Here is a 14,548-nt window from a genome sequence, read left to right as displayed (position 1 = left end):
TGTTTAGGTGGTTAATAGCAAATAGCATTAGTTCTTCTGGTGCTTACCCTACCAACAGCGATCTTTTCTTTCTTCATTGAGAGCTGTTTTCCTTGATCCAATGAGGACCTGATAAAGCAAGACATATTTGCTTTTTAGGTTTTAGATGAAACTAACATTAAAACAGTTACACATCCTTAACCATTTTGTTGCATCTTCCTCTACTTCCTTACCTTAACAGCAACTTGGATTTCCCTGATAATAACTTTGCACCTTTTTTGTCTTATCAAGTAGAGACTGTTCATTCTACCATATCCCACATAATTTACCCTGGCACGTTGCCTATTTTTCATTGCTTCTTCTAAATAATTATCCCTTAATCTTGAATCAAGTCTTTAGAGCATTTAAACTAATGTCATCTGACTGTACCATACTCTATCACTTCTCATCCTGGTCTAGACTAGCATCTACTCACTTCTTGGTATCTCCAAAGATGAACTAACATCAGGGTTACTCTTCCCATTTTGTTCTGCCACCATCCTGGGTAATGTCATAGCTTACATGAAAAACTATTAAACTTAATCTCTTTCCAGCTTCATGACCTTCATACATCCAGGGTCCTGCATGTGCGTTTCACTTTGGCTATCAACTTTCATGACCTTAAACCATGAATCTTATTACTTAGAACTAACACATCTCTGAAAACCCAACTCTAAGTATTTCAATCTCTGATCACAACCTCTGCCATTTATACGTATTAAATTCAGTTGTTTTCACTACATTTGGTTTTTATTTTACTTAGATTCCCAAATCTAGTCTTCTATCATCTTTGCCCTCTTGGATAATCAATGATTCTGCTTTACCTGGGATTTACCTGGTTTAGCATTGACTATCCAACATTCTGGGGAATTGCTTAGTCCCAAGCAAACCTACCTTCTCTCTCTTTTCCCTGCATTCTCCATGATTATCATTTCATGCAAACTTTGGTAATATTTTTGAAACTCCATTCCCTGCTTTTCTTCCATGAAGAAAAGGTGAGTTCTAATCTGTCTCTCAGAACTCGCATGTCAGTCTTGGTCACATCTACTTCTGTGGGATGCTGCTTCAAAAAATCATGCAGCCCTGAAAATTGGTTCTACCGTTAGTTAATATCTTGTTTCTACCTGGGTTCTTAATAGTGCCTAGAAATCCTTGCATGACTCTCAGAAGGGGACTGACATCCCACTTCATGGAGAAAACAGGAGCAGACAAGGAAGTCAATCACCAAACCTTTACCTTTACCTGCATTCCACCCAGCCTTTCCCAATTTTCTCCTGTAAAAAACACAGATATTTAAAAATACAGTTTATAAGATTTCTCCTCTAGAAATCTATCTTTTAAACAAATAATAGAAAGAGATTTCATCTTGACAAGTCTGAAAAATACTAAACTGTTCTCTTTTTTAATCTTCACCTTCTTCCTCTCTACTGACTCCTTCTCATCAGCTGACAGAGAAGAACACTTTCTTCTCATTTTAAAACCATCGTGAAACAACAATAACAATTGTTATTATCCTTATGCAGTTACCATCCTACTTTTTGCTGTCTTTTTGTAGCCAAATATTTTTCTGTCAAACCACCTTTCCTCCTTAAGCTTTTTTGCACCTGATTGAAACTGTTTTCAAGAATGCTAGTAAACTATTGCTGTGTCTATTAGACACTTTGAAAGTTATTTCACTTAAACTCTTCATCACATTTAATATTGTTGACCACTCACTTATTTAAGGGGCTCCTCCTTCACTTCCTTTCACCACTGTACTTTCATATTTCTTTCCACCTTTCTGGCCCTCCATTAGTTTCCCTTTAAGTTCATTTCTCTGTCTTCCCTTCAATGTTTATGTTTCCTTGGGCTCAGTTCTAGGAATTATTTCCTTTGTATGCTTCACACTCTCCTGAGCAATCCCATTCACTCCCATAGTTTCAGTAACTGCTTCTTTGTAGATGACTTTCAAATTGGTATCTCCAGTCCATAGCTTTTCCCTGAGTTCCAGATCCATATGTCAAATGGTTTCTTGACATTTGGTTTAGTTCTTTGCTTGTTTCTATCATACACAACCTTAACTGAATCAGTTATTTTCCTATCTTCTCTAATGTTTTCTCTGGCTTTGCAAAGAGCCACGACACTTCCTCTGTCTTGATCACGGTATATTTCCATCTATTCACCAAGTATTTGCCAATTTCATCTTCTAAATATTTCTGGAACATTATTATTGGATAAATATTTAGAAAATAACAAACAGCAAGAAGAAAAGTGAGAAAAAAGGAGGAGGAGGAGAAGGAGGAGGAAAAGGATAAAAGAAGGAGAAGAAAAAAAGGAGAAGAAAAGATTTTATAATCCTACATTTCAAGAGACAATCTGTGCTAACACACTTGTGAACATTTCTGTTGTCTTGTCTCTATTTGTGTGTGGTATGATAATATTGTTAATATTGTTCTTATGTTATATTATATAATGTAATAGGTCATATCATTAATGTTGCTCTTATATTGGTATATTATAATATAAATTTATATTATGATTATCAATATGATTGTCAACATTAACAATATTAATAATGTTGCTCTATAACCAGTCCATGTTTTTTAAAGAAAATTACATGTATTCTTTGTAACTCAATATATAAAAAATATATTCTTCAATAACACCATTATCTTTTATAATATAACATAATATTTTATCATTTAACCATGATATGATTTATTTAACAAAGTCAATACTTACACTGGTTGCAGATTTTTTCCTACTTTATTCCTATAATGACCATTCTTTTCATACATCTTTTATTGTCTCTTGTACTAAATTGCCATACATAATAACATGCAATATAATCAATTGCAAGTCATTTGATGTATCTACTATCCAACTGACCTCTAGAAATACTGAACTGTTGTACACACCTCTCAGCAGATGATGAGGAACCCCCATTTCTCTATAGTTTCTATTTTATTTTTCAGAATAAGAAATGCCTTATTTGATCAACCTGGTAGTTCTTCCCTTCCTGTCTCTGGCACTGGTATCCAGAAACATTCTGTGAGAGGTTGCAGTGCATGTCCTTTGTAGGATCAGCTTCAGCATCAGAGAAAGATACACTATTTAACAGACACTTTCACTGGAATAGCTCCTGGTGTATGATTTGGGTTAATTACTGTCATCATTCTTCAAGCTCTTGGCATGACTTCTGTTTGGATAAGCAAATTTAGCATTGATACCAAGCCAAAAAATTAATTCTTAATGTAGCTGGACATAAAATGCTATGAAATCCAACTGTTAAAAGGGAATCAAGGCTTCCTAATTAGACACAACTAACAAAAACCAATAATTTATTGGATGCTATATAGAAAGGTATTCCTTTTTCAAAACAAAAAGTTATTCATCCTTCTTTCACAAAAACCTGCATTTGGTTCTAGGTACTTTGTTCTGAATAATAGTTTTTATTTGAATCTTTTAAAAGAGAAATTATTTAGTTCTGGTAGAGAAATTTTAAACTTGAGTCTTGTTCTGTCCTTGAGAAATTCTCGGGAAAATTTGCACAATATTTATTTACATATTTTGTATAAATTATGTAAAATTACCATATTGAACTATTGTCTCTGAGCTGAGCACAAAATTACAAAGTTTAGAATACATATGGGAGGACAAAAGTGATTCAGTGCTGGACATGAAAGACAAAAGGGGGCAGCCTAGACACCAAAATAACATTTTCAGTTTATTTTATTCAGGGAAGACAGTGATAGAGATTTAAGAAAATAATTAATATGCATAATATAAATTTAGAAAAAAAATTGGAAACAGTTTGAAATAAATATTTTAGTCCTTGCTGGAAAACAGATGTCATTAAACTAACTCTAATTCTTAAACTTTGAGGGGAGAAACTTTCAAAAGTTATTTGGTCCAACCTCCCTACCCTTCCTTTTCAACACACTCCTCATAGGCAGCTAGACAGTTTTTCCAAGTACCTTTCCATGAGGAAGAATTATTGTATTCTATCTTAGATACATCCCATTATAGGGAGCCTCTATTTGTTGAAATGTTCCTGCCGGCTTGTATCTTCCAATCCTTACTCTTTTATTGGAGGGGGGAGATTGCGGGTTTGTTATTCGGTTATTGATATTTGTGTATGTTTTGTGAAGTTCTCATGCTATGTTTTTCAGCTCCATCAGATCATTTATTTTCTTCTATAAACTCGTTATTCTAGTTAGCAGTTCCTGTAACCTTTTATCAAGGTTCTTAGCTTCCTTGCACTGGGTTAGAACATGCTCCTTTAGCTCAGAGGAGTTTGTTATGATCCACCTTCTGAAGCCTACTTCTGTCAATTCATCAAACTCATTCTCCGTCCAGTTTTGTTCCCTTGCTGGGGAGGAGTTTTGATCTTTTGGAATTTTCAGCATTTTTATGCTGGTTTTTCCCCATCTTTGTGGATTTATCTACCTGTGTTCATTGATGCTGATGACCTTTGGATGGGATTTTTGTTGATGTTCATGTTATTTCCTTCTAATAGGCCCCTCTTGTGCAGGTCTGCTGGAGTTTGCTGGAGGTCCACCACGGACCCTGTTTGCCAGGCTATCACCAGCAGAGGCTGCAGAACAGCAAAGGTTGCTGCCTGCTCCTTCCTCTGGAAGCTTTGTCCCAGAGGGGCACCAGCTAGATACCAGCCAGAGCTCTCCTGTATGAGGTGTCTGTCGACCCCTGCTGGGAGACATCTCTCAGTCAGGAGGCATAGGAGTCAGGGACCCACTTTAGGAGGCAGTCTGTCCCTTAGCAGAGCTCGAACACTGTGCTGGGAGATCTTCCTACCAACAGGGAGGAACATTTAAGTCTGCTGAATCTGCACCCACAGCTGCCCCTTCCCACAGGTACTCTGTCCTAGGGAGATATGAGTTTTATCTGTAAGTGAGTTTTATCTGACTGGGGCTGCTGCCTTTCTTTCACAGATGCCCTGCTCAGTCAGGAGGAATCTAGAGAGTCAGTCTGGCTACAGTGGCTTTGTGGCACTGAGGTGGGTTCCCCCTAGTTTGGACTTCCCAGTGGCTTTGTTTACACTGTGAGGGGAAAACCACCTACTCAAGCCTCAGTAATGGCGAACACCCCTCCTCACAGCAAGCTCAAGTGTCCCAGGTCGACTCCAGACTGCTGTGATGGCAGAGAGAATTTCAAGCCAGTGGATCTTAGCTTGCTGGGCTCCATGGGGGTGGGATCTGCTGAGCAAGACCACTTGACTCCCTGGCTTCAGCCCCCTTTCCAGGAGCAGAACGGTTCTGTCTCACTGGCGTTGTAGGCGCCACTGGGGTACAAAAGAAAACTCCTACAGCTAGCTTGGTGTCTGCCCAAATGGCCACACAGTTTGTGCTTGAAACCTAGGGCCCTGGTGGTGTAAGCACCCAGGGGAATCTCCTGGTCTTCAGGTTGCGAAAATCGTGGGAAAAGCATAGTATCTGGACTGGAGTGCACCGTCCCTCGTGGCACAGTTCCTCATGGCTTCCCTCGGCTAGGGGAGGGAGTTCCCTGACCACCTGCACTTCCAGGGTGAGGCAACACCCACCCTGCTTCTGCTTGCCTTCTGTGGGCTGGACCCACTGTCTAACCAGTCCCAATGAGATGAGCCAGGTACCTCAGTTGGACATGCAGAAATCACCCACTTCTGCGTTGGTCTAGATGGGAGCTGCAGACGGAGCTGTTCCTTACAGGTCATCTTGCCCTAGACCCTCCCCTCCTCCCGTCCTCTTTCCTCCCTCCTCTCCTCTTCTCTCTCTCTCTTTTCTCCCTCCCGCCCTCCCTTTCTTTCTTTCCTTTTTGCTTTCTTTCCTCTTTCTTTCTTTCCTTCTTCCTCCTTTCATCTTTTCCTCCCTTTCTTTTTCTTTTTTTGAGACAAGAGTCTTGCTATCTTGCTCAAGCTGGTTTCAAACTCCTGAGCTCAATGGATCCTCCCACTTAGGTCGGAGTAGCTGGAACTATAGGTGTGCAGCACCATGCTCTGCTGTATTCTTTATTGGAGCTGCTGCAACTTAGAAATTTTTTAAAAAAACAATTTTGTAAACAAATTGATAGAACTGGAATTCTTATTTTAGGGAGAAAAAGAAGAAATGGTTTCCGAAAATTTGTTTACAGAACTTCATGAGGTTCAACTTGGATATTATATTAACAGATTTTATAAATTAGGAAAATTGATTTACTGTAAGGGAAAGGTAATGATTAAGTTTTCAACAATATTTTTTAATTTGTACATTTTAAGCTTTTATTAAGCTATTTACTGAGTGCATAGTGATACTATACACAGGCAAATATGCTTTTCAGGATTCAGAGATATGTATAGCCCATAGCAAATGGATTTCAAAATATGTTTCAGTGCTTCTGGATTAACTTTTCTCAGAGATTCTTAAACAATTATACTTATTTAAATGAAATATATTATGTCACAATGGTCCAAAAAAATTTAAAAATGGTGACTCAGAATACTTTTCAGTGTTCTTTCAGCCTCTAGTTATTTATTCACCCATTCAATAAATACTTACGTACATGCTATTTGGTGTTCTAGCTAATGGTAGTGGAACAAATAAAAAGTCCTGCCCTTATAAACCTTATAATATAAAGTTAGGAGAAAGACAAAATAAAAATAAACAAGTAAATTTCCCAATCTTATGGAAATTAATAAGACTTATGAAAAATAAAACTGGGAAAGGAGTATGCAGTGTTGAGATATGAAATAGGGTGGATAAGCAAGTCTTCATTGATGAGACAGCATTTAAGCAAATACCAGCAGCAGAAGGCGGATGTGCAAGCCATATGGTTATCTGAACAAAGCATACTTTATGCAGGGAATCAGAAACGCTATGGGCTTGAGGTAGGGCATGACTGGCTATTCCAGGAACAGAAAACGGTCAGTGTTGCAGGAGCAGAGTAAAGAGGGGAGAACTTCCTACGATTCTGAGATCAGAAAGTAAACAGATCCAGGTCTTATAGGACTTTACAAGTCAGTGTGAGCACCTCAGATTTTTCTCTGAGATGTGAATCTTTTGGAAGTTTTGGGCAGAAAAGCGATATGATCTGACTTACATTTATAAAAGAAAACTCTCTTACTATGCTGCAAATAGCCTATATGGGGTAAGATGGCTGCAGGAAGACCTGTAAACAGGCAGTTACAATAATGACAAATGAGAAATGATAGTGATTGGATAAAGGGGCAGCTGTGAAGGTGATGAGCAGTGAGTGGATTCTGGATTCTTGGACATATTTTCAAGATAGAGCCAATGGGATTTGATAATAGATTGGACATGAGTAAGAAGGGTCAAGATGACTGCAATATATTTTTTATCTGAGCAACTGGAAGCTAATGGCATCATCATTAGCTAAGGTGGAAAAAATCACATGTGGAGCAGGTTTGTGTGTGGTGAAGGAAAATCAATTTCCTTCACATAAATTAATTGGAGATGCCATTTAGACATTAGAGAGGAGATGCTGAGAGGGTCAGTTGCCTATCCGTCCCTGGAGTTCAGAGGAGAGATCCAGACTAGAGAGATTAACTTGGAGATATTAGTGTATAGAAAGTATTTAAAGCCATGAGACAGTATAACAACACTAAGATAATAGACAAAGAGAAGCGGTCCAAGGCCTTTACAATCAAGGAGGAATGATTTATTAGTAGTTTACCTATTGAGTTAGCTAAATCTGGTATGCACACAGATCTCCAACCTGCAACATCCACATCATCCACACATCCTTAGGCATATCCAATTCTTTAAAAAATAATACACTCAAGACTCATTCTTCCATTCAAGGTCAAAACTGCCACATTCTGAGCTCTTGGATCCTAAAGTGCTTGATTCCCTGTCCCAATTTTCCATTTTAGCAATCATAAGCTACTCCCTATAACTCTACTCTTATTTTATAATCTCTCTCTCTCTCTCTCTCTTTTTAGATGGAATCTTGCTCTGTCACCCAGGCTGGAGTGCAGTGCCACGATCTCAGCTCATGGCACCTCCGCCTCCCAGGTTCAAGTGATTCTCCTGCCTCAGCCTCCCGAATAGCTGGGATTACAGGAGTGCAATACCATGCCTGGCTAATTTTTGTATTTTAGTAGAGACGGGGTTTCACCATGTTGGTCAGTCTGATCTTGAATTCCTGATCTCAGGTGATCCACCCGCCTTGGCCTCCCAAAGTGCTGGGATTACAGGTGTGAGCCACTGCACCCAGCCTATAATCTTTTTATTCATATTACTTCCTATTATCTTTAGGCTTCCTGTTTAGGCAACTGATGGGAAGAAATATCGGGAAAGAACTGATTAGATGAATTTGCCTCAGTCACTGTTCATTTTCATCACTTGCAAAAAAAAAAAAAAAAAAAAAAAGAGCATAATGTACCAAAATCTAAGATCACAGTTTACCCCTTTCTTCCTGTCTCCCTCCCCCTTCCTTCCTGCCTTCCTTTCTACTCTCTTTTCCTTCCTTCCTTCCTTCCTTCCTTCCTTTCTTTCTTCCTTCCTTCCTTCCTTTCTCTCTCTCTCTCTTTCTTTCTTTCTCCCATTTTTCTAGGCAGGTTCTTCAGGTCCTACACCAAGTCTATACGTCTAGCTCACATATCCTGTCTTGATAATCATCCCAATCCATTGTGAAATGTTCATGTTCAAAGCCTATTTTCACATTCTCATCTGTAGAATGTATGAATGCTATGAGATGGGGATGTTTTTGACAATCAGATTAAATTTCTACTACTAGAATTTGGCTAGAAATAGCTAGGAATCTAATGAGCATATGTTTTCCAAACTAAGTCTCATCCATCTCACTTAAAAATTTAGACACATTCATCTAACTTGTAGTTTAGAACTGGAAACCACTAAGTACATTTTATATCTGTTATAATGTGTAGATCGCTTTTATAGAATGTGTTCAAATGCTAAAAGAAGGTAATTAATCAGTCCATAATCCCAGTGAGTCTGGCATTTCCTGATACTCACCTATCTTTTTGCTCCAGGATTTGGTCTTCTCGTCTAGTTCTGGAGTTGACTGCACTAACTTGCTTTAGAGCATGAGCTGGAGAGAAAGACAGTATGTACTTTTATATCCAAAATTATAAGCAAACAATAAGCAAAACAGAGAGAAGTAAAATGGAGAGTTACACAAATTGGAGAGATTTTTAGGTTGTAGATCACAGGTTTACTGGGAGCCCTTTTATTTTCTCCATTATTTGAGCTTGTCCTAAAATGTCCTGTAATCTCATAGCAAAACTGAGATTTCATAATGAAAAAACCCAAAGATAAATTCTTGTTTTTCTCTGAGAAAGAGATACTAACTCTCTTAGTGTCCCTCTGAGAGGGATGCTAACATATTTCAGATCTTCCAGAGAAGAGCTAAGTATTTCCCCAGAGGAACACCACTCCAGCCATTAAAAGAAACGTGTAATTTCATGAGGCCTTTGTACAAATGTGATTCTTGTGAAGATTAGTAAGAAAACAATGGTAAATTCCCCAAAGCTGTTGTTGTCTTACAAATGTCACCAACAGTGATAACTGCATCCTATGTGACAGGCATTGCCCTAAGGGCTTTGTATCTCTTTTAATTTTCAAAACCAGCCCTATGAGAAAGGTACTATAGTTATTATCCTTATTTTCGGGATTAAAAAGACTGAGGCACTGAGATCTTAAGCAGGAACACAAACTAAGGTCATACACCTAGACCTATCAGCTACTGAGGTTCAAGTAACCTTAGTGAATTTGATGGTAAATGGGCTAGAGAATTTGATGGTAAATACCTCAGCGCTAGACAGATTTTTGTCTTTATTTATAGTACAATAGTTGAACTCTTTGAATTTTAAGTTTCTCATCTGTAAAAAGAAGGAATTGGATTCGGAGATTTCTATGATCTCTTGTACGAATTCTATGCTTTCTTTTCTCTAGAAGGAAACATCTAGCCCCTAATGGAAGAATCTGATTGATCTCAACCATCTCTATGAAACATGGGGATTCCACATCTCAAAGAATGCAAATTCAGTGTGAAGATGTTTCAGCCTCTCCCTCTAAGGCATATTTTCATTCTTGTACCCTTTAATAATAATATTTAAATTTCTTAATTTTCAATTTATGAAATGCTTTCACATGCATTATACAAATTGAGCTCACAAAGGACCTGATAAAAGAATAAGAAAATTTACCTATATTTTGCATGAGAAAAAATAAAAATCAGAGAGGATAAGTAGCTTGCCTGAAACCCAGCATTGCTTAAGACAGGGCATGGGAGAAAAGCGAGTACTGGGGAAACAGCAAGCATCAGTAAATGAGAGTGAGTCACTCTCTCGTCACTCGACGTCAGTATCAAGTCAATGTACTTACTCCTACATGCTTGATACAATGTTTAAGAGCTTGGTTGTTCTCTGGCATGAAATAGAAGTAGCATGGGATTCGAATGCTGTCACTTACCTTCTGTCTTAATTTGAGAAAGACACCTAATCTCTGTAAAATGAGGACCATGGCAGTCTCTGGAGGTTTGAGGGAGGATTAAGTAAATGTAAAACTGATGAATATACTGACATTGTTAATATCCACAACATACAAGCTAACATCAGCATAATTAGTATAAGAATTAGCCTACCCTAAATCTGTAAATATGTAAAATTTATCTTTAGTTTTCTTATATTTTTCTTTATAACCCATTTCTGACCTCTGATTTGATTATCCTATATATTTCCACAAGGCGAGACTCTTAGATTTTTTTAGAGCTAAATGGAATCTTAGAGATTTGATATATCCAAACCCAAATTACATTGCAAACGGTACTTTCTACCATTTACTTTCTAAGTTACCTGTTACTGACTTCAGCAATGAGAATAAGAATGATTGGGAAAGAAAAAGAATTGGCTGAGTAACAAGCAGTTTTGGGGGGCAGGAGAGAAATAATAATGGAATTGTTCAGTTCCATGTCTGCCACTAGGGAAAACAGAGCAAGGTGAAACACTGCATTTCACAAACGGGAAGAACCACAAGAATTAAGTCATTCGATGAAGACCGACATGGTTATTCAGTGAGAGAACTAGATCCCAGGATTCCTAACAGTTGGTCCACTGTTTATTCCACAACGTTGTGCTGACCTATACAGTAGTTCCCCTTACCTGCAATTTGCTTCCTACTGTTTCAGTTACCCACTGTCAACCATGCTCCAAAATATTAAATGAAACACTCCAGAAATAAACAATTCATAAGTTTTAAATTGCTTGCTGTCCTGAGTGGCCTGATGAAATATTGCACTGTCCTCATCTGTCCTGTCTGGCTAGTGGACCATCTCTTTGTCTAGCACATCCATGCCGTGGGGATGCTCCCCACACGTTGTTCACTTAAGAGACTTCTGGGTTATTAGATCAACTGTCACGGTATTAAAGCACTTGTATTCAAGGAACTGTTATTTTTCTTCATAATGGCCCCAGAGCACATGAGTAGTGATGCTGGTATCTTGGTCTACTTTATTATTAGATATCACTAATCTCCTACTGTGCCTAGTTTATAAATTAAACTTTATCATAGGCATATATGGAATTTTAAAAAGCATAGTATATACAGAGTTAGGTATTATCCAAAGTTTCAGTCATCCACTGGGGGTCTTGGAATGTATCCCCTGTGGATGAGGCGTGCCTACTGCACTCCCATTGTAGTGACACACAAATTAACAAGAATTTTGAAATGGAAGAAGAATTGTGTACCTTTTAAAGAATTTTTGAACAGACTCAAGACCAAAAAGAGTGAATTATAATAAATAAATGAAAGATCACAGAGTGATCACGCCTCTCACAGCCTACTCTCTGCCCGGTAATTTTTCTAAATCTCAGCAAAAAATGCTCAAGCAGAATCCATTTCTCCTTGCTATTTATGGAAATAACAAAAAGAAATTTCCCATGGGGACAAATCTGCACCTAAAATCTCTGGAACCGCAGCAAGAGTGCAAATAAAGGCTCATATGCTGCATTTCCAATTATTTAATAGGCATAAATGACTAAAGACTAAAAGACTCAAGTTCTATTGCTTTCTCTGACAAATATACCTTCCAAGCTACCTGGAAGGCAAGGATCAGGTGAGAATGTCTAGATTCCTGAGACTTCTTCCTCTCGGGGACATGACAGTCCTTGATGAGTCAGTCCCAGCCAAGGCCTTTGCTGCTCTTCTCCCCCTCCCAAGCTCCACTCTTCCCTCTGAAGGCCCTGCACATATGTGGATACTTCAGCTCACATATCCAGACTCTACTCATTCTCTCACCTGCAAGAGCAAATATCCTCAGGCCAAAGAATGACGCATGCCAGGAGAGCAGTCTGCTCTTGAAAGAACAAATCTGAAGAAGGATAGCCCAGGTCCCAGGAGCAAGCTTCCATTATTTGAGCAGAAAATTCTGGGACCTGAATACTTAGAATGGTCAGGAAGTGGGAAATGGGGAGGACACTGCTGGCCAGAGAGCCTTGCAAGGAACGCTAGTGTGGGAAGTGACTAAAGCATGAAGTACAGGACCAGGTTCAGTTGGCCTCGGTTTAGGGGGCAACATTGGGGGACATCACGCTGAATGTAAGCTATTATTTAATGGAGTGTTTGATATTAAAATCCATTTTTGCCTTGCTCCCTATGGTGGCCAAGGAAATCATACTCTATAGGGCTAACCTTTTACAGATTATCTCTTGATCTGGCTATCTAACTTTTATTGTGAGTATATGTCTATATATATTTTTTTTATCCAGCATTCAAAAAAATCAAAATTCTAGAATATTCATTTTTAATAACACATTCTATTTCTGGCATAAAGATTTTCTCTACTTTTCACCTTCCTGATTGTCATGGAAAAGACAGAAATACTGAGGTAATTAGAAAGAAGTTCAAGTTACATTTTCCTAACTCTGGCAAATTTCTGATTGTGAGTTGGTAACATCTATTAATAGATCTATTAACATCTATCAGCCAAACTTCAAGAATATTACTGCTTTTATTCTGTTACAGTAGAGGGCACTTGTACATAAGAAGTTATACAAATGCAGAAAAGGTGGGATTTTGTTTCCCAAATTGGATATTTAAACAATAGCAAATTCTACAGGTTTCAAAAGATACACTGTTCATATTTTATGGCAAATTAAATATTTAATTTAAAGCTTACACACTGCCTACTTTTGGAACTACATTTTCTAAAGTCATGCAATCTATATTTCATGTGACCTTTAAGATAAATAGCCACACAACACATGAAAGACACTGGCTCATAGCATTCCATAGTACCTTGCTAACTACTGAGGGGATACACTTTCAGATTCGCCTGTTTGACAAACAACTACTGAGCACCTGTAATTTGCTTGGCACGAGGCTACCTAAGTGATGGGAATAGAGGAAATGAATTCTTCTCGTCTAGGAGGCACTCCTAGACATCTGTTTTCTACACAAGAAGCATAAATTATTACTTATCCTGTCTAAGAAGGCAAGGAATCATTTCCAAAATTGCTAGCCATTAAGAGAGAAGGAAGTGCTTCTTTTGTTAAGGATGGCAGCAGTCATCTGACAATGCACCGAATAATTTTGCAAATAGAATATTTGTCATTTGAGAAAGGTGGACAAACAAGGAATTAAAAAAAAAAAATAGTACTACAAAACGAATGTGTGTTACCCTAGATCCCAAAGAGAAACATCAGCAAAATGACTTTGTTTTTGAATTGCATGGCATTAAAATGATAAATTTTACTGACTCATTATAAACCAATTTCATATTTTTAGGACTTTATATCCAGGAAAGGTGTCAGATGAGCTAATGGATACTAGCTCTTGTAGAAAATAATGAGACATGGCTCTATATTTCTTCTTTTATCTTTAAATTATGAAAGAGTTAACTGGTTTTACAGTTAGTTTACTGTGATGTTCTGGAAAGGTATAAATGAAGGATCTAGGAAAGTATAGAAAATATATTATGGTCTCTACATGACAAACCATGTATTGCTTTAAAAAGAGATGATGGTACATTCCCCGACTTTAACATAATGCTGGATTTCAAACATTTCTGCATCTTACACATTGGCTAAGGATCGAACTACTTCTTTTATTTTAAAATGTCCATACATCTTAATTTAATATTGTAGGTCTAGAGTAGCAAAAATCAATCAACAAAACGAATAGCTAATTCGTAGAAGTTGGACAAACATCATTCCCTTTGCCATTCCCAATTTCTTTCTTTTATTTCTCTTCCTCAATGTGTTATATTATACCTAGATGTTTAAAATATGTATTATTTATTTCACATGTGTGTTCCTGGTTCTTAGCTGAAAGAAGATATAATGTTTAGAGTCATGATATTCTAAACTTGGACTAGTGTTTATAAGTAATCTAATTTCTTATTTCATAAATGAATAAATAGATCCCAGGGAATTTAAAACTTTTCTTAAAAATCATAAATGAGTTTGATTTTTAACTGATTGTCTCATCGTATTTGCTTCTTTCCTATGGAAAGGAAGGTGCCCCGCCCCCGACTTAAGTAGGATGAATGAAATTTATAGCACAAAATTATGCAATTAATGAACTTTCAAAATGAATAG

At 37.6% G+C, this 14,548-nt stretch overlaps 1 protein-coding gene across 3 annotated transcripts in view; it reads right to left on the bottom strand.

Annotated features, from left to right (window-relative positions):
- The window catches only part of LOC105711824 (multidrug resistance-associated protein 1-like), an 85,424-nt gene that overhangs the window by 27,410 nt on the left and 43,466 nt on the right, over positions 1-14,548 (bottom strand). For all 3 annotated transcript variants that reach the window (XM_021671954.2, XM_064380042.1, XM_064380043.1), the window contains exons 16-17: positions 8,967-9,042; positions 48-108 (exon numbers count right to left, since the gene is read on the bottom strand). In XM_021671954.2, the coding sequence (XP_021527629.2) occupies positions 48-108; positions 8,967-9,042 (137 nt within the window). The remainder of the gene's footprint in view (positions 1-47; positions 109-8,966; positions 9,043-14,548) is intronic.

Source organism: Aotus nancymaae, unplaced genomic scaffold, assembly GCF_030222135.1.
Source record: "Aotus nancymaae isolate 86718 unplaced genomic scaffold, 86718_ANA_hifiasm-v0.15.2.pri h1tg000022l_1, whole genome shotgun sequence".
Lineage (NCBI taxonomy): Eukaryota > Metazoa > Chordata > Mammalia > Primates > Aotidae > Aotus > Aotus nancymaae.
Note: the sequence above shows the minus strand (reverse complement) of the source record. Positions and strands in the feature narration are given on the sequence as shown.